The 25,093-nt window shown below is 46.1% G+C and overlaps 1 protein-coding gene across 3 annotated transcripts in view; it reads right to left on the bottom strand.

Annotated features, from left to right (window-relative positions):
- The window catches only part of eci2 (enoyl-CoA delta isomerase 2), a 223,367-nt gene that overhangs the window by 97,007 nt on the left and 101,267 nt on the right, over positions 1–25,093 (bottom strand). For 2 of the 3 annotated variants that reach the window (XM_085989228.1, XM_085989229.1), the window contains exon 3: positions 10,024–10,122. The exons of the other annotated variant lie outside the window; for it this stretch is intronic. In XM_085989228.1, the coding sequence (XP_085845354.1) occupies positions 10,024–10,122 (99 nt within the window). The remainder of the gene's footprint in view (positions 1–10,023; positions 10,123–25,093) is intronic. 3 annotated transcript variants of the gene reach the window in all.

Consider the following 25,093-nt stretch of genomic DNA (forward strand, 5'->3'; position numbering starts at 1 on the left):
CCACTTCCACCACTGCCATCGGCAGCAAGTTCCAGGTCATCACCACTTGCTGCGTAAAAAAGTTTTTCCTCACATCCCCCCTGTATCTCTTGCCCAAAACCTTAAATCCGTGTCCACTAGTCCTTGTACCATCAACTAGTGGGAACAGCCTTTCCCCGTCTAGCCTATCCAAACCCGTCATAATCTTGTACACCTCTATCAAATCACCCCTCAACCTCCTTTGCTCTAATGAAAACAAATCCAGCTTCTCCAACCTGTCCTTGTAGCTAAGATCCCCCATCCCCGGAACCATTCTGGTAAATCTCCTTTGCACCTTCTCGAGGGCCTTCACATCCTTCCTAAAGTGCGGTGACCAGAACTGGACGCAATACTCCAGCAGTTGTGGCTTAACCAGCGTTTTATAAAAGTTCAGCACAACCTCTACTTTTGTACTCGATACCTCTATTTATGAAGCTCAAAATCCCATATGCTTTGCTAACCACTCTCTCAATATGTCCTGCCACCTTTAGGGATCTATGCACATTAACTCCCTGGTTCCCCTGTCCCTGCACACTCTTTAAAACTGTGCAATTAAGTGTATATTGCCTCTCCCTGTTCCTTCTGCCAAAATGCATCACCTCACACTTCTCTGTATTAAATTCCATCTGCCCATTCTGCTAGCCTTTCTATGTCCTCATTCATTTCTATCTTCATAACAATTTTCTGGTGTCACTACTGCGATATCTGTTCTGTGATGGAATAGTGTAGCTGCAGTTGGCTGGCTGTAAAAAAAAACCAATTAAGACCTTTGTGAGAAAGAGAAGATTGGAGTGAGAGATTGTTCAAGAAAGCAAGCACTTATATTAGAAGTTTGATGATTTACTGCTCCAACACAGAACTATGGGAATACAGATCAGGAATTTGGGTGTGGAGGTAGGCATGCCCAAGTTGCAGTATGCACAATTTTAATGGGTGCCCTTTTTACCTTGTGTCCAAATTTTCGATAGGTGTTGCGAAGCTCTGCACTTGGAATGCTAAAATCATAACATTTACCCCAAAGCATCCCATTTCAGGACGTCCCAGGGGCTCACATACAATTAGTTATTGTGTGAACCGCAGTTACCATACAAAATCAAGTGACCTAGCCAGATTGTTAGTCTACTACATTGTGTCCAGAGAACCAACCCAAGATACAAAATGGTAAAGCTTCAAATACCATGTCCCCTGTCTTTGAATTCCACCCAGAAAGAAATCCAGAGTTACTAAATTAGGTTTGATGGAGCATGCAATAGGTGAAACTAGAGCTCAAGATTTTGTGCTGACAAGCAATCTAATTCTACAGGTAGCGGTGCTCTTCCCAGGCACCAGGGTTAATTTTGAAAGACATCTGTCCTGATGACAAATACAAAAGCAAAATACTGCAGATGCTGGAAATCTAAAATAAAAACAGAAAATGCTGGAAATACTCAGCAGGTCAGGCAGCATCTGTGGAGAGAGAAACAGAGTTAACGTTTCAGGTCGATGACCCTTCGTCAGAACTGGAAAAAGTTGGAGATGGAACAGGTTTTTAAACAAGTGTAGGGGCAGAGAAAGGGGAAGGTCTGTGATACGATGGAAGGCAGGAGAGATTGAGACAAAAGGGATGATGGTGCGAGGCAAAAGGAGATGGTAATGGGACAGGTTAAGAAACAAAGGATGACTCTAGATGAAGTGTAAATGGCGATGGCAGAATGATCAACAGCTGCCATGTGAGAGAGAGAGAGAGAGAGAGATTGGGGCAGAGGTTATGGTCTGAAATTGTTGAACTCCAGAAGGTTGTAAAGTGCCTAATCGAAAGAGGAACAGCACCATAACCTCTGCCCCTATCATTTTATTTCTCTCTCACATGGCAGCTGTTGATCATTCTGCCATTGCTATTTACACTTCATCTAGAGTAATTTTTGTTTCTTAACTTGTCCCATTACCATCTCCTTTTGCCTCGCACCATCATCCCTTTTGTCTCAATCGCCCCTGCCTTCCATCATAGCACAGGCCTTCCCTTTTGTTCTTTCCTCCCCTCCCCCCTTTCTCTGCCCCAACACATGCTCAAAAACCCTGTTCCATCTCCAACTTTTGCCAGTTCTGATGAAGGGTCATCGACCTGAAACGTTAACTCTGTTTCTCTCTCCACAGATGCTGTCTGACCTGCTGAGTATTTCCAGCCTTTTCTGTTTTTATTGTCCTGATGCCAGTTGCCTTTAACCATACAGTTGTTATGCTTACCTAATAGACAAATACTATGATCTTCACATGCCCAATCTTTTCTTTTTTAAGGTTTCATTTGGATTGAAACTTTGTTCCCTACCCACCACCATCGCTCTCCTTGGCCACTGTCTGAGGCTGAACCAGACCATTCACAACAGTGTTGTCCTAGCTGAGCTTCCAACCCCACAGCCTCTCCATCACGAGGACAGCTTACTTCCAACCTCCGTAAAATCGCCCGTCTCTGCCCCTGCCTCAGCTCATCTGCTGCTGAAACCCTCATCCATGCCTTTGCTACCTCTATTCAATAGGGTATATACAGAGAAGCTATTTCCTCTGGTGGGGGGATCCAGAACAAGAGAGCATAATCTTAAAATTAGAGCTCGGCCATTTAGGAGTGAAATCAGGAAGCACTTTTTCTGCACAATTAGTAGTGGAAATCTGGACCATGTTCCCCCAAAAGGCTGTCGATGCTGGGTCAATTCAAATGTTCAAGGCTGAGATTGATACATTCTGGTTAGGTAAGGGCATCAAGAGATATGGAAGAAAGATGGGTAAATGGAGATGATGTACGGATCACACATGATCGAATTGAACTGCAGAACAGACTAATTTTCACAAACACTTAATGCACTTGAAAATGGTGGATTTGCAGCATTATTTGAAACAAAATACCATTTTTGATCAGGTTACCACTAGCAGTTTCATGATTTTTATGTAACAGTTTAAAAATATTGGACTGCAGGAATTTCTGCAATGCAACAGAACTTGTAGAAAATTGTTGAGGCAAGGGAAGAGGTCAACTTTCCCACCTTTCATTTACTGCTGTTAATTCTTTAGTCATGGAGCTGCTTTTGGACTGAATAGTGTACAGTTGTATTTGTCTTTTCCAGTTTTATTTCCTAGTCTTCTGCTGAAGAACATTTCCATGAGTGCTGCAAGACTTCCAGCACATAAATCAAATAGCTGTTCTGCAGATGCGGCCCCAGTGAGTGTTGTCATGTAATTCATCATGGGGGGGTATAACAGCGGAGTCTGATCCAATTTTCACCTAATATCCACGCGTACACATCTTCCAGCAGTGAGGTCACTGGCAAGGGATCAGAAGCAGGAACATGGCTAATTTCTTTCCTTCCTTAGCCCAGGGCCAACTGTAGTTTCAAAGCACTATCGCCACCGAGATTAGCTGACTCAGCACAGACCCAGATTCAAACCTGGCTCAGTATATAGTTTAGTAGTACACCTGGTATTGTCTTTACACATCAAGTGATTAGGGGAGCAAAGGAATACAGTTTATTGCCAAAATAAAATGGATATAGTAGTTGAGGCTACAATTGTAATTTTCAACCTTGGGTCATAGAAACATAGAAGATAGGAGCAGGAGTAGGCCATTCGGCCCCTCGAGCCTGCTCCGCCATTCAATGCGATCATGGCTGATCATCCAAATTCAGTACCCGGTCCCTGCTTTCTCCCCATATCCCTTGATCCCCTTTAGCCTCAAGAATGGATGATTAATCCACTGAACCTTCCCGAATGTGGTTTCTTGTCCAAAACAAAATCCTCAAGTTCTAAAACAAGTTGCTATATTAAAATAACCTGTCATCTGTCTCATACAGTGCAATTTTGCCCAGTCGTCTTGTCTCCTAGAATTTAATTTTATGTTTTCCAAGATAGCAATGATTTTTTTCTTTAGCTAACTTTGAGAGATGATGTAATTATTCTTACTTCAGGAAGTTGAAAACAGCATTGGAACAGGTTTCATTAAGTCTGTAAATGTTGATTCAGTTCTCCTCTTAATTTGTCTCTGATTCAGTGTCACATGTTTCTTGATGCATTACAAATGTTGTCATGGTAAACAAGATTTCATTATAAAAAGGGTACCAACTGCAGTATGACAAATTAAATTAGTACCATATCATCATTATATGTTGAGCATTCATATTTGTAACATAAAATTTATTGTGCTTAAATGACTATCATTAGTTTTAATCCCCATTTACCCATTATGAGCGATAACACGTCAATTTATTTGGTCATTCATTCATAGCAATTCAAAAGCAAAATTCTGCAGACGCTAGAAATCTGAAATAAAAACAGAAAATGCTGGAAACACTCAGCAGGTCACGCAGCATCTGTGAAGAGAGAAACAAAGTTAATGGTTCAGGTCATCGGAACTGAAAAGAAGTTAAGAGATGTAACGGGTTTTAAGCAAGTACAGATGCAGGAAAGGGGGGGGGAAGGGGAGGAAAGAACAAAAGGGAAGGTCTGTGATAGGGTGGAAAGCAGGAGAGATTAAATGACAAAAGGGATGATGGTGGAAGGTGAAAGGGGATGGTAATGGGACAAATAAAGAAACAAACGATGGGTCGAGAGGACGTGTAAATGGCAATCGTAGAATCATTACCAACAGCTGTTGTCCGGAAAAATGGGGGCGGTGGTTGTGATCTGAAATTGTTGAACTCAATGTTGAGTCCGGAAGGCTGTAAAGCGCCTTATCGAAAGATGAGGTGCTGTTCTTTGCGCTTACGTTGAGCTTCATTGGAACAGTGTAGGAGGCAGCGGCGGCGGGACATAAAGGAGAGAGCGGAGGAACAACACAGACCTAATCAGAGACAGCAGTGGTGGGACATAAAAGGAGAGAGCGGAGGAACAACGCAGACCTGATTGGAGGCAGCCAAACCTTCAAGGATTTCCAAAAAAAAAGTGACATCACAGAACAGCAGGTAGGTGATTGGTTGGTGAGTATTATGGGTTTTTTTCTCTCTAAACTAGGACAGTGGTTTAAACTAGGAGCAGGAAACTACAACATACTGTATTAAATTTATACCTTAACTAGTTAAACTAATTAATATAACTATAAATAATCATTGAATAAAGGCTTTAACAAATGAAATAAATAAAATAAGGCTAGATTAAGATATGGCAGGGCAGGTTGTGTGCCTGGACTGCAGTATGTGGGAGTTTGTGGACAGCGAGACTGTCCCGAGCAAACACGTCTGCAGGAGATGTCTCCATCTCGAATCGCTCCGGCTCAGAGTCATGAGCTGGAGTCACTCCGACACATAAGGGAGGGGGAGGAATTTCTGGACAGTTTTATCTACAATACAGTCACACCCCAGAGGAAAGCACAGGTTCAGGAAGGGGAGGGTGTGACTGTTTGAGAGACGGCTAGTGGGGATTTAGGAGAGGTTGAGATGGAGGTCCTGCAGACACTGGTCCCGTTCAACAGGTACGATTTACTCGTTACCTGTGAGGACAAGGAGAAAGACTGCAGGGAGTACAGCCACAATGCAGACCAAGGCACCATAGCTCAGAAGGATGTCCTTTCTAACCCAATTATGTAAAAAGCCCAACAAGGCAGCATTCGCTATTAGATCTAGTAATGGGGAATCAACCAGAGCAGATAAGAGAAGTAAAAGTAGGGGAACATATAGTCAATAGTGACCATAATATAATATGCTTTAAGACGATAATTGAGAAAGATGTAAGTATGACAAGATCAGGTTAATAGATTGGAGAACAGCTGATTTTGAGGGGCTGAGAATAGAACTTGGGGGGAATAAAATGGACAACAATATTGGCAAACAATGACGTAGAACAGCAATGGGAAACATTTAAAACGGTGTTCAACAGAATGCAGGAAAAATATATTCCGCTGACAGGAAAGAACAAACTAAACAATAATGCGACACCATGGATAAATAAAGCCATAAGGGAACAAATGAGGGTAAGGAAAGAGACATACATTAAGTACATAGACAGCAGGGGAGTGCATGATAAGGGAGAATACGAAAAGATTAGGAGAGAAGTAAAAAAAAAATTAGGGAGGCAAAGAGGAACTATGAAATTAAATTATCAAGGAACATAAAACAAAATGGTAAAATACTTTATAGGCACTTCAATAAAAAAAGGAAAGTTTGGATGGGAATAGGGCCAGTAAGGGATAGACAGGATAATACCACAGGTAACAATAGAGAGATGGCAGAAATATTAAATAATTATTTTGCTTCAGTATTTACCAGGGAGATAGAACAGGTGGACATGACATTGGATGATGCGATTAGTAATGAGATAAATGCATTTAAAATTTTAAAAAGGGGATATAAAAGGATCTGTCTGTCTGGCTATACACTCTCAAGTTAGAGCGTACCTACACGTGCGTTACATCAAAAGAAAGCTTACGATTCCAGAACGGTCATAAGCGTGAGACAAAAATTGCGCCCGCGGTATCCAAAAAACGTTCAAAATTCCGCTCATTATCTGCGCATTAGCATCGAGTGACGTCGAGGTCGACCAATCGTACGGTCGACCAATCGCTGCGTCGCGGGGGCGGGTTCATCGCGCGTGCGGGCAGGCCCTCCTACAGTCGAGTGACAGGATGATTGACCAATCCTACACTTCAGTGACATGACGGTTGACCAATCGGTGCGTGTGTGGGCGGGCCTTATCGTTCTGAAATGAGGTGAGTGGCCGCCATCTTGATTCCAAACTCTTCATTTCTTTTTCCCGCTTTCTGCGTTTCTTTTCAAATATACATTTCCAGCAAAAAAAAAAAGTTGCTTTTAAAACACACTGTTTTTAAAAAAAAGTTAATTAATTTGTACATCTTTTCTCTAACCTCTATAACTTTCCTACCTTTCACCGTTTTTGTAGGCCTTGAAGCCTGGGCCTCTCCTCCGCACCCATGCCCGAGCTAGGCACCTCCTGTCCCGGTCAACAAGTGGCCCGCGATTGCCGCCATCTTTGTGAAGGCTGGAGGGGCGGGCCTGAGCCGAGCGTCGCCACCATCTTAGTAAAGGCTGGTGCGGCGGTGGCGGCACGGAGCTCCGCGGAGCAGGTGCGTGGCGGCGTCTCACTCTCCCCCCCCCCCCCCAGTCTCTCTCTCTCTTCCCCACGCGGCCTGAATGCACAGGGGAAGAGGCCCGGGGCACTGTGGCCGCTTTCGGACACTTCAACTCCGTGACAGGTGAGGAGGGTGTTTGTTGTTCATGTTGGGTGGGTTCCCCGGGTGCTGATCCCTGGCGGTGTGGGTGTGGGGCCGGAGCCTGGCTCTTAGCTCGGCCTGGAGAGCGGGCGGACGGCGCCAAGATGATTTCGATACAGAGCCTGAGCGGCCGGCGAGCTCGGAGACAAAGAACGGCAGAAAAACTGAGAGTGGCAGAGGGGAACAGTCAACAGACAGACGTCAGAGAGAGAAATAGGGAGAGAGGAGGGGGGGGGGGGAAAAGAGAGAGAGAGAGAGAGAGAGAGAGAGAGAGAGAGAGGGAGGAAGGAGGGGAGAGGAGCAGGGAGGGAGAGGAGCGGGGAGGGGGAGGGGGAGGGAGGGTGAGGAGAGGGGGAGGGAGGGGAGGGAGGGAGGGAGGGAGGGAGGGAGGGAGGGAGGGAGAGAGAGAGAGAGAGAGAGAGTAAAGCAGGGAGAGACAGGGAGAGGGTGAGGGGAGGGAGGGTGAGGAGAGGACAGGGGGAGAGGGGGAGGGAGGGACAGAGAGTAAAGCAGGGAGAGACGGGGGAGGGAGAGGGTGAGGGAGGGAACGAGTGAGGGGGTGGGACAGCTTACCTTCTTCCTTCCTTTGCAGGGATCCATCGGGCCACCTTCCCCCCAGTCGCTCTCTCTCTCTCTCTCTCTCTCTTCCCCCCCAGTCGCTCTCTCTTCCCCCTCTCTCTTCCAACAACAACATGCCCTCAAAAAAGCCTCGGCACCGCCGGGCACTCCAGCTAGTATTAAATAAACTAATCAAACTCTAAGAGGATAAAACCCCCGGTCCAGATGGATTGCATCCACGTATTTTGAAAGAATCTAGGGAAGAGATAGCAGAGGCACTGCTACGCATATTTAATAATTAAGGTGTAGTACCAGAGGACTGGTGGATAGCTAACGTAATACCGATATTTAAGAAGGGGGATAGAACATGTCCAGGGAATAACAGACCAGTCAGCTTAACATCAGTGGTAGAAAAAAAATAATGAAATCCCTACTAAAGGAGAAAATAGAAGAACATCTAGAAACCAAAAATATAATAATGAATAGTCAGCATGGATTTCAAAAGGGAAAGTCTTGCTTGACCAACCTTATTTAATTTTTTGAAGAGGTAACAGAGAGTAGACAATGGTAATGCAGTCGATGTAATTTATCTGGATTTTCAAAAGGCCTTTGATAAGGTATCCCATAATAGACTGATGAACAAGGTCAGAGAATGTGGAATCAGGAGGCAAGTAGCAGAATGGATAGCTAGCTGGCTTCAAGACAGAAAGCAGAGTAGGGGTAAAGGGTAGGTATTCACAGTGGCAGAAGGGGGGTAGTGGTGTTCCACAAGGATCAGTGCTGGGACCACTGTTGTTCACAATTTACATCAACGATTTAGACTTTGGAACCAAAAACACAATTTCTAAATTTGCAGATGACACCAATTTTTTTTATTTTGGGGGGGGGGGGGGGGGGGGGGGGGGAGGGGGTGGGAAAGAGTCAATACTGAGGAGGACTGTAACAAATTACAGGAGGACATTAATAATCTTGCAGAATGGGCATATAATTGGCAAATGAAATTCAACACAGATAAATGTGAGGTATATCATTTTGGTAAGAAGAATAGGGAGGTCACCTCATTTAGAGGGTGCAAGTCTAGGTGGGGTAGAGGATCAAAGGGATCTCGGAGTACAAATACACAAATCACTAAAAGTTGCGACACAGGTTAGCAAGGCCATAAAAAAAGCAAACCAAGCACTAGGGTTTATTTCTAGAGGTATAGAATTGAAAAGTAGGGAAGTTATGCTAAACCTGTATCGAACCTTGGTTAGACTACACTTCTGGTTGCCATATTATAAAAAGAATATAGGGCACTGGAGAGGGTGCGGAGAAGATTTACAAGGATGATACCAGAAATGCGAGGGTATACATATCAGGAAAGGATGAACAGGCTGGGTCTCTTTCCTCTTGAAAAAAGGCTGAGGGATGACCGAATAGAGATCTTTAAAATTATGAAAAATTTTGATAGAGTGGATACAGAGAGAATGTTTCCACTTGTGGGGAAGAGCATAACTAGAGGCCAGCAATATAAGATAGTCACTAAGAAATCCAATAGGGAATTCAGAAGAAACTTCTTTACCCAAAGAGTGGTGAGAATGTGGAATTCGCTACCACAGGGAGTGGTTGAAGCGAATAGTATAGATGCATTTAAGGGGAGGCTAGACAAGCATATGAGGGAGAAGGGAATAGAAGGTTAAGCCGATAGATTTAGATGAGGAAAGACGGGAGGAGGCTCGAGTGGAGCATAAACGCCGGCATGGACTGGTTGGGCCGAATGGCCTGTTTCTGTGCCGTATATCCTATGTAATCCTATGTATATAATCCGCTGAGGACCGAGAGGTCAGAGTGGGAGTGGGACAGGGAATTAAAGTGACAGGCAACCGGAAGCTTGGGGTCACGCTTGCGAATTGAACGGATGCTACCTGACCTTCTGAGTATTTCCAGCATTTTCTGCTTAATATTCAACTGCCTTTTGAGATTTTTTCTAAGGATTGGGACATTGAACAACATGAAACTGCAGACGGAATAGTTCTTCAGTGGCAGGCTGAATACTTCATTGTAAATGGAGAAACTGCTTACAAGATCCAAAATAGAAAACAAACAAATAGTTACAACACAATTTATAACAACCATTTTAGCACCAGTCACATAAGTTGTGCCTACCATACACGGATAAACATCATCAATTACGCTGAAAAGATTCTCAGATTGGAACAGAATTTACTTGAGGCTTTTTATAAAACTGCAGATTTACACAACAAAAATAAAGCAGCAGTTACCTGGGGTATTTTTCCAAGCGCTTTCCAAGCCTCCCATTTTGCCTTGTTGATAAAGTCCAACATACTTGGCTTTGGTGAATCGCAAGGACCTTGTGTAGCCTATTAAATTCAAGCAAGCAGAAGACATTTGTTTTAAAAAGATATTTCAATTGATTATTAAAAGAATTGAAAAGTATTGCCTAACTCAAAGATTCTTCATTCCGTAACCAGAGGACACAGATTTAAGATAACTGGCAAAAGAACCAGAGGTGAGATGAGGAGTTATGATGATCTGGAATGCAAAGCCTAAAAAGGATGGTGGAGGCAGATTCAATAGTAATTTTCAAAAGGGAACTGGATGTAAACTTGAAGAAATTGTTGGGCTAGGAGAAAAAAAGCACAGGGGGAGTGGGACTAATTGGACAGTTCTTTCAAAGAGCCGGCACAACCATGATGGGCCGAATGACACCTTCTGTATGCTGTATGATATTACGATTTTTAAAAATAAAGTGAAGACATCCTCTAAACACTGCTAGTGTGAACCGGCATCATTTTTGATTTGGCCAGGGCGGGGAAGAAAGAGAAAATAAATATCACTGAGAATTCTCGCCAAGATACTTTGATGTGGTTACATCATGAAGTCACCATGTGATCTTCCCGGTCCTCATATTGGATAAAATGACAGCTATGCCTGTTCAGTTCCTGTGCCCTATTCAGTTCATTTTGACCCAGAGGTTCCCAAAACAGATACAGCATCCCACCTCACTCACCCTCCTGCAAGGGAATGAGGGGGTGCCTGGTGTGTGGAAGATGCCTTTAATTTTGAAAAATGAAGGCAGCCTTACAATGCAAGTTATCACCACCCTTCCTGACATCCTCCTTTGCAGCTAATTAACTACATTTTTGAAATGTTGTCGCTTTGTAGTGCAGGAAATGCGGCAGCCAATTTGCGCAGAGCAAGTTCCCACAAACAGCAACGGAATAAATGAGATCAGTTTTTTTTTAATTATAAAGACCATAAGAAATAGGAGTAGGCCATTCGGTCCTTTGAGCCTGCTCCCCCATTCAATAAGATCATGGCTGATCTTCTGCCTCAACTCCATTCACCGGCCCTATCGCCATATCCCTTGATGCCTTTACTAGTCAGAAATCTATCGACTTCTGTTTTGAATATGCCCAATAACTGAGCCTTCACAGCCCTCTAGGTTAGAGAATTCCAAAGATTCACCATCCTCTGTGTGAAGAAATTTCTTCTCATCTCAGTCCTGAATGGCCTACCCTTTATCCTGAGGCTGTGGCCCTTGGTTCTAGACTCCCCAGCCAAGGGAAACATTCTCCCAGCATTCACCCTATCAAGCCCTGTAATAATTTTGTATGCTTCAATGAAATCCCCTCTCATTCTTCTGAATTCAAGGGAATACAGGCCTAGTTTACTCAATCTCTTCTCATACCACAGTCCTGCCATCTCAGCAATCAATCTCGTGAACCTTCGCTGCACTCCCTGTGTGGCAAGTATATCTTTCCTTAGGTAAAGAGATCAAAATTGTACATAGTACTCCAGGTGTGGTCTCACCAAGGCCCTATATAATTGGAGTAAGACTTCTTTACTCCTGTACTCAAATCCTCTTTTAATGAAGGCCAGCATACCATTTGCCTTCCTAATGGCTTGCTGCACCTGCACATTCACTTTCAGTGACTCATTTACAAGAACATCCAGGTTCCTTTGAGCATCTGCATTCCCCAATCTTTCACCATTTAGGAAATACTCTGCCATCTGTTTTTTCTACCAAAGTGGATAACTTCACATTTATCCACATTATATTCCATGTGCCATGTTCTTGCCCACTCAGAGCCCGTTGAGATATCCTTGAAGCCACTTCACAACGGACACTGCCACCTAGCTTTATATCGGCAGCAAATTTGGAAATGTTACATTTAGTCCACTCATCCAAATCATTGATATAGATTGTGAATAATTGGCGCCCAAGCACCGATCCTTGCTACCCCACTAGTCACAGCCTACCATCCTGAAAAACCCGTTTATCCCTACTCTTTGTTTTCTGTCTGTTAACCAATTCTCAATCCATGCTAGTATATTACCCCCAATTCCATGGGCCCTAATTTTGTTCACTAACCTCTTGTGGGACCTTATCGAAGGTCTTCTGAAAATCCAAATACACCACATCTACTGGTTCCCCTTTGTCTACTCCACTAGTTACATCCTCAAAGAACTCCAGGATTTCCCTTTCATAAATCCATGTTGACTCTGCCCAATCTTACTATTAATTTTTAAGTGCCCAGTTATTGCATCCTTTATAATAGACTAGCTGGGGGGGGCCCGGCGTTGCCAGGGCAGCTTAGAGGGGCTGCGCGGTTGATGGCCGCCCACTGCCGCTCCCCCGCTCTGTGTCTCGGGCCGAGCGGTTGTGAGGCCCGGCCCGAGTGACCCCAACTCACCTCCCGCTCCGGCGGGCCGACGCAGCTGCCCCGCTCGCTGTTGAGGAAAAGCAGGGGAAAAAATGGCAGCGAGGTTTCGGGAGGCTGCAGGATTAGGTCCCACCGGTGACGCACCGATTGGTCAACCATCAGGTCACTGAACTGTAGGATTGGTCAACCATCACGTCACTCAACACTAATGAGCGGTAGGATTGGTCAACCGCTAATGAGCCGATTTTTGAACGTTTTTTGTATACTGTCAGAACAATTTTTGTATACTGTCAGAACAATTTTTGTCTGACCAAAAAGTAAATACGCCTATGACACTCCCCTAATCATCAGCTTTCTTTTGATATAACATGTGTGTAGGTGCGCTCTATAACTTTTGAGTGTATAGCGGACACACAGACAGACACCTTTACACATATATATAGACTAGCTGAAGTGCCCGGCGGTGCCGAGGCTTTTTTGAGGGAATGTTGTTGTTGGAAGAGAGAGAGCGCGCGACTGGGGGGAAGAGAGAGCGCGACTGGGGGGGAAGAGAGAGAGCGACTGGGGGGAAGAGAGAGAGCGACTGGGGGGGGAAGAGAGAGAGCGACTGGGGGGAAGAGAGAGCGAGACTGGGGGGAAGAGAGAGAGCGACTGGGGGGAAGAGAGAGCGCGACGGGGGGGGAAGAGAGAGAGCGACTGGGGGGGGAAGAGAGAGAGCGACTGGGGGGGGAAGAGAGAGAGCGACTGGGGGGGGAAGAGAGAGAGCGCGACTGGGGGGGGGAAGAGAGAGAGCGACTGGGGGGGGGAAGAGAGAGAGCGACTGGGGGGGGGAAGAGAGAGAGCGACTGGGGGGAAGAGAGAGAGCGACTGGGGGGAAGAGAGAGAGCGACTGGGGGGAAGAGAGAGAGCGACTGGGGGGAAGAGAGAGAGCGACTGGGGGGAAGAGAGAGAGCGACTGGGGGGAAGAGAGAGAGCGACTGGGGGGAAGAGAGAGAGCGACTGGGGGGAAGAGAGAGAGCGACTGGGGGGAAGAGAGAGAGCGACTGGGGGGAAGAGAGAGAGCGACTGGGGGGAAGAGAGAGAGCGACTGGGGGGAAGAGAGAGAGCGACTGGGGGGAAGAGAGAGAGCGACTGGGGGGGAAGAGAGAGAGCGACTGGGGGGAAGAGAGAGAGCGACTGGGGGGAAGAGAGAGAGCGACTGGGGGGAAGAGAGAGAGCGACTGGGGGGAAGAGAGAGAGCGACTGGGGGGAAGAGAGAGAGCGACTGGGGGGAAGAGAGAGAGCGACTGGGGGGAAGAGAGAGAGCGACTGGGGGGAAGAGAGAGAGCGACTGGGGGGAAGAGAGAGAGCGACTGGGGGGAAGAGAGAGAGCGACTGGGGGGGAGGGGGAGGGCGGGGAAGGGAGGGCAGGGGGGAAGGGAGGGGGGAGGGGGCGGGGGGAAGGGAAGGCGGGGGGGAGGGAGCGGAGGGAGGCCCCCCCGAGGGTCGCCCCCCCCCCGCGAGGGTCGCGCCCCCCCCCCCACCCCACCCCCCGAGGTGAAGACCGCCGATTGCGCGCGCAGCAGGAGCTGAGACGCGGCGTCTCTCTCTGGCTCGGCCGGCGGGCCCGGTTGTCTGGGTAACGGTGACGCTGACCAAGCCCCGCCCCCTGGCCGAGCCAGAGAGACGCCGCGTCTCAGCTGCTCCTGCTGCGCGCGCGCGGCCCCCCCCCCCGCCCGAGGTGAAGACCGCCGACTGCGGCTGTGCGAGACGGCCGGCGGGCGCGGTTGCCAGGGTAACGCTGGACGCTCAGCAAGCCCCGCCCCCCGGCCGAGCCAGAGAGACACGCCGCGTCTCAGCTCCTGCTGCGCGCGCACCCTAGCGGCGCTGGGCTGAGGCTCGGCCCTCCAGCCTTCGAGTGGGGCCGGGAGGTGCCTAGCTCGGGCGTGGGTGCAGAGGAGACGCCGAGGCTTCTAGGCCTACCTGGAAAAACAGGGAAAGGTAGGAAAATTAATGAGATTAGATAAGTTAATTACTTTCTAAATCATTTTTTTTTAAAACAATATGTGTTTTAAAAGCAACGGTTTTTTTTTTTTTAAAGACGCAGAAAGCGGGAAATAGAAAGGAAAAGTTTGGAATCAAGATGGCGGCGACTCACCTCGGTTCAGAAGGATAAGGCCCGGCCACACACGCACTGATTGGCCCGGCGGCACACGCCAGCAACCCGGCGTACGATTGGTCGAGCTCGAGGTCACTCTGTCGCTAATGAGCGGATAATGAGATGCTAATGAGCGGAATGTTAAGGTTTTTGGGATACCGCGGGCGCGATTTTAGCCCGGCCAAAATGTAAATACACTTAAAACCGTCTCGGAAGCGTAAGCTTTCTTTGGAGGTAACGCGCGCGTAGGTACGCCCTGTAACTTTCGAGTGCATACCCGACAGACGCACACGCGATAACAGACAGACAGAAGTACCGATTTATATATATAGATAGATAGATAGAAGATAGATAGATAGATTCCAACATTTTCCCAACTACTGATGTGAGGCTAACAGGTCTGTAGTTCCCCATTTTCGCTCTCCCTCCTTCCTTAAATAGCGGAGTTATATTTGCTATCCTTCAATCTGCAGGAACCGTTCCAGAATCTATTGAATTTTGGAAGATGACAACCAATGCATCCAATATTCCAATGGCCACCTCTTTCAAAACCCTAGGATGTCGGTCATCTGGTCCTTACGATTTATCGACTTTTAGTCCCATTAATTTTGCTAGTACTGTTTTTTTACTAATAATAATTTCTTTAAGTTCCTCATTCTCGTCACACCCTTGGTTTTCTCGTATTTCTGGGAATTTTTTTGCGTCTTCCTCCAGGCAGACAGAAACAAAGTATTTATTTAATTTCTGCGCCATTTCCTCATTCCCCATTATAAATTCTCCTGTCTCTGACTGTAAAGGACCTACATTTACCTTCGCCAGACTTTTCCTTTTCACATACCTATAGAAGCCTTTACAATCAGTTTTTATATTTTTCGCTAGTTTGTGCTCATATTCCATTTTCCCTTTATCAATTTCTTGGTCCCCCTTTGCTGATTTCTAAAAAGATCCCAATCCTCAGGCTGACTGCTTTTTCTGGCAACTTTATAAGCTTCCTCCTTTGACTTAATACTAGCTTTAATTTCTTAGCCATGGTTGGATCACTTTTCCTTTTGAGTTTTTATGCCCTAGAGGAATATATGTTTGTTGCAAATTATGCATTATTTCCTTGAATGTTAGCCATTGTATGTCCACCTTCATTCCTTTTAGTGTAGTCTCCCAATCTACCATGGCCAACTTGTCCCACATACCCTTGTAGTTTCCTCTGTTTGGATTGAAGACCTCAGTTTCAGATTGGACTACATCACTCTCAAATTTAATGTAAAATTCAAATCATATTATGGTCACTTGTCCCTAAAAGGCTCCTTTACCACAAGATTATTGATTAGCCCTTTCTCATTATAGTGTTAGGCAAGGGATAAATATTGGCCAGGATACTAGGAGATCTCCTTGCTCTTCTTTGAATAGTGCCATGGGACCATTTGTGAAGGAATAAGCCACATAACCTATTCAGAAAAATACACTATCTTATGAGCCTTATTAAAACATGACAAACTGGGTTTGGAAATTTAGAAACCTAACTATGAAATAGCTATGAAAGCATTCTGATTGAGATAAGACAGTTGTTGACCCTGAATAAATAACCTTATTGAAACAGAAGGTGAAGGGCTCTGACAAGCTGACCTTTTGGGAAAAAAACAATGGTTTACCCTGGATAAGGTGTTCTAATTTGCACTTTGTAAAGCACATAAGATAAGGAACATCTGCCCTCGTAAAGATGACAAAGTAAGGAACACCTGCTGTCACACCGCTTTTATATGGTAAACTTAGAACACCTGGAGAGGAGACAAGATTCTGGCTGAGGTGGCAGTAAGAGTTGCAGAGGTCGGCAGAAAAATGACTAGCGATAATTAGCTTGCATCAGCAGAAAACCTTAAAGGAAATACTACTAGAAAAGGGTAAAAATATTGAACTCTCAAATGGGATAACAGACTCACTTTAATTGGGCAAAGCGATTCTCAGCTTCAGAAGCGGCTCTGTAGTCTACAACTCTTTGTACCTCGGGGATCAAAAGGTATTTGATATTGATGGATATCCTCAATAGAAACCTTTAAGAACGGTAATACTGTAGCGAAGTTAAGATTTAAAAGTAAGATTCTCTGTTAATAAGATAGCATTTTTTTCTTTTTAGACGGTTAATGTTGTGATTGACTGATTCACCAACTGTAAATTGCATGTCAGATCTTTAATAAATCGAAATATTTTTAGAATTGTCTCACGTAAGACTTCTGCATCAAAAACTCGCGAACTCAATCTCTGTGCACTCTTTGGTGAGGAGTTGCAGAATTCTGAGGGAGTTTTCCAGACCCTCATAATATCCGGAACGTTGCAGTCTAGCTAAACTTATTAAAAGCGCTATCTGGAGGATGGTAACATTCTTGGGTTGTTCCTTTCCTTTAAGGAGAGATAGCCCAGACCTTTAGACCCAATTAAGCGTCTTTAGGATTCGGCTACCTCAAACTTCAGTTGAAAGTGAACGTCTGAGAAATATGCCTGATCCGGGGTAGCCCTAAAGGGGCCAAGGCTAGTAAATACCCCTTCACATTTACATTCACCTGAGAAGGCAGATGGGGCCCTCAGTTTAACATCTCATCCGAAAGACGGCACCTCAGTGCAGCACTCCTTCAATACTGCACTGAAATGTCAGCCTGGATTACGTGTTTAAGTCTCTGGAGTGGGAGTTGAACTGCCGACCTTCGGACTCTGAACAGAGAATGCTAACATTGCGCCAAGGTTGACATCAAGTCTTTACAGAATGCCTTACTTGTTTTAAGAATGTCACGTGGTACTAGTGATCAAATTGAATGGCCCTTGACCAAGGTCATATTTTAAACAAGGTTTCTTCTAAAATGAAAGTAAAGAATGCATTCCACTAGCCATTTTGAAAGCCTATATATGGATGCAACATTACAAAGGATCATCACAGGGGATAAAGACTTTGGCCGTGATTTCGCCATCGGAGGCGGGATCGCGGCGGGAGAGGTCGTTGGCAGGTCCCAGTCCTGCTCCTGGCTCCAGCCACTCTGTGAAAAGGATTTTCCCCTGATTGGGCTGGTTAAGCCCGCCCTTTGAGGTTCCTGGCCAATTAAAAAGGAAGCTGGTCTGATGACATCATTTGATGACACATTGTGAACCGGTTTCCTTAAAGAGATCATGGTCACATTTATTTTGACAGTTGTTCTGCAGCCTTGAGGTGCTGCAAACACTGAGAAGCACTGCACAAAGGTGCACACAGTTGCACCCAGGCTCCTGCATGACTCCCTCCATATGCTTATGGAGAGAGTCACAGCACGTAGGGAGGTTCTCTTCCCTTCCAAGGGCAGAAGAGACCTCCCCAGGAGACCAACACAGCCTGGAGGGCACAAGCAGGGATGTGGTCAGGAGGACCAGGCTGCAGCGGTGCAAACCTTTCATTGATCTCAGTAGATCACGAAACGTTACTGCAAATCGACACCCAACCTCATCTTGATGTACCACTCATCACTCCACCTCCCCTACAGTACTCCTGTACATCCTTACTCACACCAACTTACCTTGCACCTCCACCCATCCCTCTCTATCTACATCATCACTTCCCCATTTCACTAGCCACTCCTCACACTCATCCGAGTACAATCATACCAGCTAACAACACACAAGGGTAGGCACTTGGGTGTTTTATGCAATGATCATGTAAATTTTCTGTTGATGTGCTGTCAAACATTGAAATCTTTATTTTCAGCACTTTACCTTATTGGACAGATCGGTGTTCACCTTTGGAAGTGTATTAGTGAGTTCCAGTGAATGTTGAGACATAACCTGGTGCACCATATAGCAGCCAGGGTGTACAGCGTCAAGTGAAGTAAATCTGGCCACGGCGAGGCCATCGCTGGCCTCCCGAGCAGCAATGCTATCTGGTGCGGATGCCCTGTGTCCTGTGCAGCATCAGGTGATTGCTGAGAAGGTTGGAGTTATTGTTGGTGATGGGGCTGATTGTGAAGGGATTCTGAGGACCAAGGTGAGATTTTTTTCAAGGGCACCGATGTTGCTGGAATAGATGGCAGCTGAAGTTGAGATGACAGAAGCAATCTGTCAATGGTGAGAGAGCTTGCGCCAAGGAGGTGACAGTGGATAGAGTTTACTCCAAACACTTCCAAACTGCATACAGCTCAAAAGTGTCTTCCAAGTCCTGAAGACTCAAGCTTCTGACATTGGAAAGTGAACAGCTGTGAAATGGTAGCTTTCATACCACTTTTACAGCTGTCACCTATTCACAGCAATGGGGAGAGAGAACCCGACGTGATCTCCCACCGACGTGAACTCATTAAAAAAGTGGTAAAATAGAAATAGGCAGGCAAAATAGTAGTCAACAAGCATTTAACTATCTTAAATGCCTCTGCCGCCGCTTGGTGTCAGGTCTGTTCTGAAATCGCAGACCCGACACTTTGGAAACTTACATGGAGGCGGGTTCGGAGCGGGCTCCCAACCCGCTGTCAATCATTTCCATATTGACAGCGGACCTGCCTCCAAACCCGCACTCAGAGCGCTGGCAAAATTCAGCCCTTTGAGATTGATGGGTAGATTCTATGCAGTCATTTTGCCTTTGTACTGTAGTGTAGTACACAGAGTGGGGATCCACTCTTGGTAAATGGAGCTCTCATGAACCATAGAAGATAGGAGCAGGAGTAGGCCATTCGGCCCCTCGAGCCTGTTCCGCCATTTAATGAGATCATGGCTGATCATCCAAATTCAGTACCCTGTCCCTGCTTTCTCCCCATATCCCTTGATCGCTTTAGCCTTAAGAAATATATCCAACTCCTTCTTGAATATATTTGATGAATTGGCCTCTACGGCCTTCTGTGGTAGAGAATTCCACAGGTTCGCCACTCTCTGGGTGAAGAAATTCCTCCTCATCTCTGTCCTAAATGGCTTACCCCTTATCCTTAGACTGTGACCCCTGGTTCTGGACTCCCTCACCATCGGGAACATCCTTCCTGCATCTAGTCTGTCTAGTCCTGTTAGAATTTTATAAGTTTCAATGAGATCCCCTTTCATTCTTCTAAACTCTCGCGAATATAAGCCTAATCGACCCAATCTCTCCTCATATGTCATTCCTGCCATCCCAGGTATCAGTCTGGTGAATCTTCGCTGCACTCTCTCCATGGCAAGAACATCCTTCCTCAGATAACCAATTGTCTAAATATGAATAGATGTGCAATGACTAATTCCCAGAGGCGGAGAAAATCTCAGGGGAGAGTGGGTGCTCTGTACTCATAACTGTAACTCTAGAAATTAAATCGTAGGCACTTTCAATGACAGGATTGGATGACAATGTGAAATACACTTCCCAATGATCCATGGCAGTACCAGGTCTCAGTACCATATTATTGCAATACCACCTTGAACTATCTTCTGAATCTGTTTGAAGATTTGAAATCCAAAATTGGACAGAATTCTCCTCTTATTGTAGAAATTACAAAGAAGACTGCTCATAGCAAATATTAGTATTGTCACCAGATTGGAACAGAGCATGTTGTCAGCACACTGGGTCTCCAGCATGCAAAGTGTACATATTTCTTCATATTTACATGATTCTTTTCTTCCCCTTAGTGCATTTATAATTTTTGTTGAAAGATTGTTGGTGTAGCAGCAATAATGGGAGGCTCCCCCCCACCTCACCCCCATTATTGAGTGTTCAAATGGGCAGTAGTTTGAACAGATCATTCACCATGGTCTAAACAGGATTGTACAACATATACTGGGCAGGATAGCCCAATGGCTATCGTACTGGTCTAGCAACCCAGAGGTTGCACGTTCATATCCCACTATGACAAGTTTTGAAACTGAGCTCAGTTCTCAGAGATGGAGCACACAGCTGCCCTTAAAAGAAAAGCCTGGGGAGTACTTTCAGTACAAAGCACTCATAGCGCATTCAAAAAAAATCTGTCAAGCCATCAATTTAAAAGGAGCAAAATTCTCCTTTTGAACCAAAGAAATGGGAAATGGTTTATTTTCTCCACAATTAATGACCTAATAAAATCACAGGTTGTTAACTGCCAAGATAATTCCCGTTTTTCATTAAAAAGAGGATTGGTCACTCTTTAGTAACTAAATTACCTCCCAAATTGCCCCATCGCTTTTAACTTTCACTGGTACCGTCACATGTTCTGTTGATGTAGTTTATAAGGATGACTTGCAAGTGCCTTGGAGTATTCTATTCACAATGATATAGAAGCTTGGTTAGACCACACCAGAGTACTGTGCACAGTTCTGGTCTCCATATTACAAGCGCTGGTGAAGATGCATAAAAGATTTACAAGGATGATACCAGAACCAAGAGGTTATAACTATCAGGAAAGGCTTAACAGACTGGGGCTCTTTTCTCTAGAAAAGAGAAGGCTGAATGCTGACCCAAGAGAGGTCTTTAAAATTATGAAGTTGTTTGATGGGGTAGACGTAGAGAAGAGGTTTCCATTTGTGGGGGGGGGGGGGGGGGCAGGGGTGTGGAGTCCAAAGGTAGGGTCATAAATACAAGATAGTCACTAATAAATCCAATAAGGATTTTAGGAGAAACGTCTTCATCCAGAGAGTGCTTAGAATGCTCAATAAGGAGCGTAGAAGAGCATGAAAATCAGGTGCCAACCTGGTGAAGCTACAACACAGGACGACATGCATGCTAAACAGGAGCAGCAGCATGCGATAGACAGAACTAAGCGATCCCACAACCAATGGATGAGATCAAAGCTCTGCAGTCCTGCCACATCCAGTCGTGAATGGTGGTGGGCACCAAACAGGAGGAGGTGGCTCCTTGAGCATCCCCATCTTCAACAATGGCAGAGCACAGCAAGTGAGTGCAAAAGACAAGGCTGAAGAGTTTGCAACCATCTTCAGCCAGAAGTACCGAGTGGATGATCCATCCTCCGGCGGTCCCCGCAATCACAGATGCCAGTCTTCAGCCAATTCAATTCACTCCACGTGATATCAAGAAACTGCTGAGTGCACTGGATACAGCAAAGGCTATGGGCCCCGACAACATCCTGGCTATCGTGAAGACCTATGCTCCAGAACTAGCTGCGCCTCTAGCCAAGTTGTTCCTATACAGCTACAACACTGGCATCTGCCCGACACTGTGGAAAATTGCCCAGCATGTCCTGTCTACAAAAAGCAGGACAACTACCATCCAGTCAATTACCACCCCATCAGTCTACTCTAAGTGCAGGGTTCTCAAAATTCCCGCACTCCCCAAGTTACGGATCGAGGGACCCTGTTTTTGGACAAGTTATTAAACACAGGGCACCCAAAATGGCTTCTGCAAACCTCGTGACCAACATTTGACAGGATTTTTAAAAGCAAGGCTCTGCCAGCAAGCAGGCCTGCAGACGAAAGCATTAAAATGCAGGAATTTGTGATCAGAGACTCTTTGGAGGCCAGCCAGACAAATTAAACACAGAATACGCATTTATTTGAATCAAATCGAATCAAGCTAGATGGGCCTGTAATTGTGGCCATTAGCTCTCTGCATGTTTAATCGATAACAGCTCACAGTAGCCATTAAGGTAGGATGAGGACAATGAAGTCTCATCCATGACAAAGCAACCAGGACATCGGGGCCATTAGACCCAGAGGTACCCACTCCGAAAGTAGTTAAAGTAAATGGTTGTAATCATTTAATACAGCCCGCCAAAAGTTAAACAATGGACTGACCTGATTTGGCGCGCAGATAAGGAGTGGAAGAACGGGGATAACTGTAGGCCCATCAGTAGCAATCGCTCTCTTGACTCTGACCTCTTGTTTGGTCTTGGGCTGCTGCCGCTCGTACTCGTGCCCTGGCCTCGTGGCAGGTTCTCTTCTCGCTCCCCGCATTGTGTAACAACCAAGGACATCCATACCAACCGCGGGAGGGGAGCGAGACCCGAGTTTAAAGTCATACAGGACACACGGGCCACAAAACGAGACGAGACAAGACAAGACGAAGAAGGAGGAGGTAAAACCCACAAGAGCAGAGAAGGGCAGCAAAAGACGCATTGGTAAAAACCAAACGCCTAGTTATAAGCTGGCACTTGGGGAAGAAAGTATATGTATGGACAGTGAGAATTAGTTGGCATTTGAACACTGCGAATAAGCTGGTATTAAACGCGGGTGTCCATGCCCACGACGAATATACCGGCGCTCAAAGAATGGGTAATGAAATCGAATAAGCAGTCAAGACCGCCAACCGCAACGTTACCGCCGACGACCACCCGAGGGAGAAGAGGAGGAGAACCCATCACGACGAGACGATGATGGTAGCGGAGGAGAGGGAAGGTGTGTCGCAGCAACAACTCCAGCACCGCGCCCTGAGACCACGTGGCGACGGAGTACGCCAAAGGACAGAAGACCAAACCTCAAAACTCAACGTTAAAGCAACAGGCTTTGGATTGGTGAGCATGAATTCCTGGCCCCTCATAGCTTAATCTAGTTAGGTATAGGGGGTGGGATAAGGATAAGGAGATTGTTAATGTAGTTGTTTTTCCCTCGATGTGCCGTGTGTTCCCCATTCCCTGTATAAGTATAAATTATTGTATTTGCCTGTATTTTCTACCAGTAACTTCTCATAAGACTGTGTTTTATTCAGTTTTAATAAAATCTTGGTTTTCTTACACCAAACCACTTGTCTACTCTATTTTCTGCATCGCCGCCTATACCTAAGTCCAGTGTCTAGAACCCAGGGGAACGGGAGCGATTCGAACCGCTCAAGGGACAGTCAGAGGCGAAGCTGACTGGGCGCACGCGCCACACGCCACCCCCGACACTCTCAATCATCAACAAAGTGATGGAAGGTATTGTCGACAGTGCTATCAAGTGGCACATGCTCACCAAATCGCTGTTTGGGTTCCACCAGGACCACTCAGCTTCAGACCTCATTACAGCCTTGGTCCAAACATGGACAAATGAGCTGAATGCCAGAGGCGAGGTAAGAGTGACTGCCCTTGGCATCAAGGCAGCATTTGACCGTGCGTGGCATCAAGGAGCCTTTGTAAAACTGAAGTCAATGGGGATCAAGGAGAAAACGCTCCACTAGCTGGAGTCATAACGAGCACAAAGGAAGATGGTTGATGTTGTTGGAGGCCAGTCATCTCACGCCCCAGGACATCGCTGCAGGAGTTCCTCAGGGCAGTGTCCCAGGCCCAACCATCTTCAGCTGCTTCAATGACCTTCCCTCCATCATAAGATCAGAAGTGGGGATGTTCGCTGATGATTGCAGTGTTCAGTTCCATTCGCGCACTCTCAGATAATGAAGCAGTCCATGTCTGCATGCAGCAAGACCTGGACAACATTCAGGCTTGAGCTGATAAGTACCAAGTAACATTCATTGCACACAAGTGCCAGGCAATGACTATCCCCAACAAGAGAGCCTAACCACCGCCCCTTGACATTCAACGGCATTACCATTGTCGAGTGCCCCATCAATATCTTGGGGGCCGCCACTGTCCAGTAACTTAACTGGACCAGCCACACAAATACTGTGGCTACAAGAGTAGGTCAAAGGCTGGGTATTCTGCCGTAAGTGATTCACCTCCCGACTCCGCAAAGCCTTTCCACCACTACAAGGTACAAATTAGGAGTGTGATGGAATACTCTTCACTTGCCTGGATGAGTGCGGTTCTAACAACACTCAAGCAGCTCGACACCATCCAGGACAAAGCAGTCCGCTTTATCAGCACCCCATTCACCACCTTAAATATTCACTCCGTTCGCCACTGGCACGTGACTGCAGTGTGCACCATCTACAAGATGCACGGCAGCAATTCGCCAAGGCGTCTTCGGCAGCACCTCCCAAACCCACAACCTCTACCTAGAAGGACATGGGCAGCTGGCACATGGGAAAACCACCATCGCCAAGTTCCCTCCAAGTCACTTACCGGACTTGGAAATATATCATCGTTCCTTCATTACCACTGGATCAAAATCCTACCCTACCTAACAGCGGGAGTACCTACACGACATGGACTGTAGTGGTTCAAGGTGGCAGCTTACCACCACCTTCTCAGGGCCACTAGGGTTAGGAAATAAATGCTGGCCTTGTGGAACTTGCTACTGTAGTGTATGTACCTTTAAGGGGAGAACTACTTTTGACAGCTCCTGTATACTGTAGTACCGGCAGTGACCACACCTGTATATAAACCCTGAGTAGGGATCTGCACAGTTAGTTTTTTTTAATAAAAAAAAAGAGTAACCCTCATCCAATAAACACCTGTTGATTGTTCCCTGCAGTCTCTTGTCTCATTATTGAAGGAAATACAACATCAAGATACACGGATCTAACAGTGGCGACGAGACGATTCAAACCTACCTGCAACTCTGCATCACCTCCCAGGGATTCGCTCCTGGAGAACAGTGAAAGAAGGCGGCCGAGTCTAGAAGCACGGGCGTCGACCATCCAGCGGAGATTTGAGCATCGCAGGGGAGGCTGTTGAGAGCTGGGCTTGGTTCTCCAGTCACGGTGGTCCAGCTAAACGGGCTGGCAGCAGGTACGGCGCAGACCCTTCCCGGACAGCGGCGGCTAGAGCC

This window comes from Somniosus microcephalus, chromosome 5, assembly GCF_052327205.1.
Source record: "Somniosus microcephalus isolate GS21.2 chromosome 5, FLI_Smic_1.0, whole genome shotgun sequence".
Classification (NCBI taxonomy): Eukaryota; Metazoa; Chordata; class Chondrichthyes; order Squaliformes; family Somniosidae; genus Somniosus; species Somniosus microcephalus.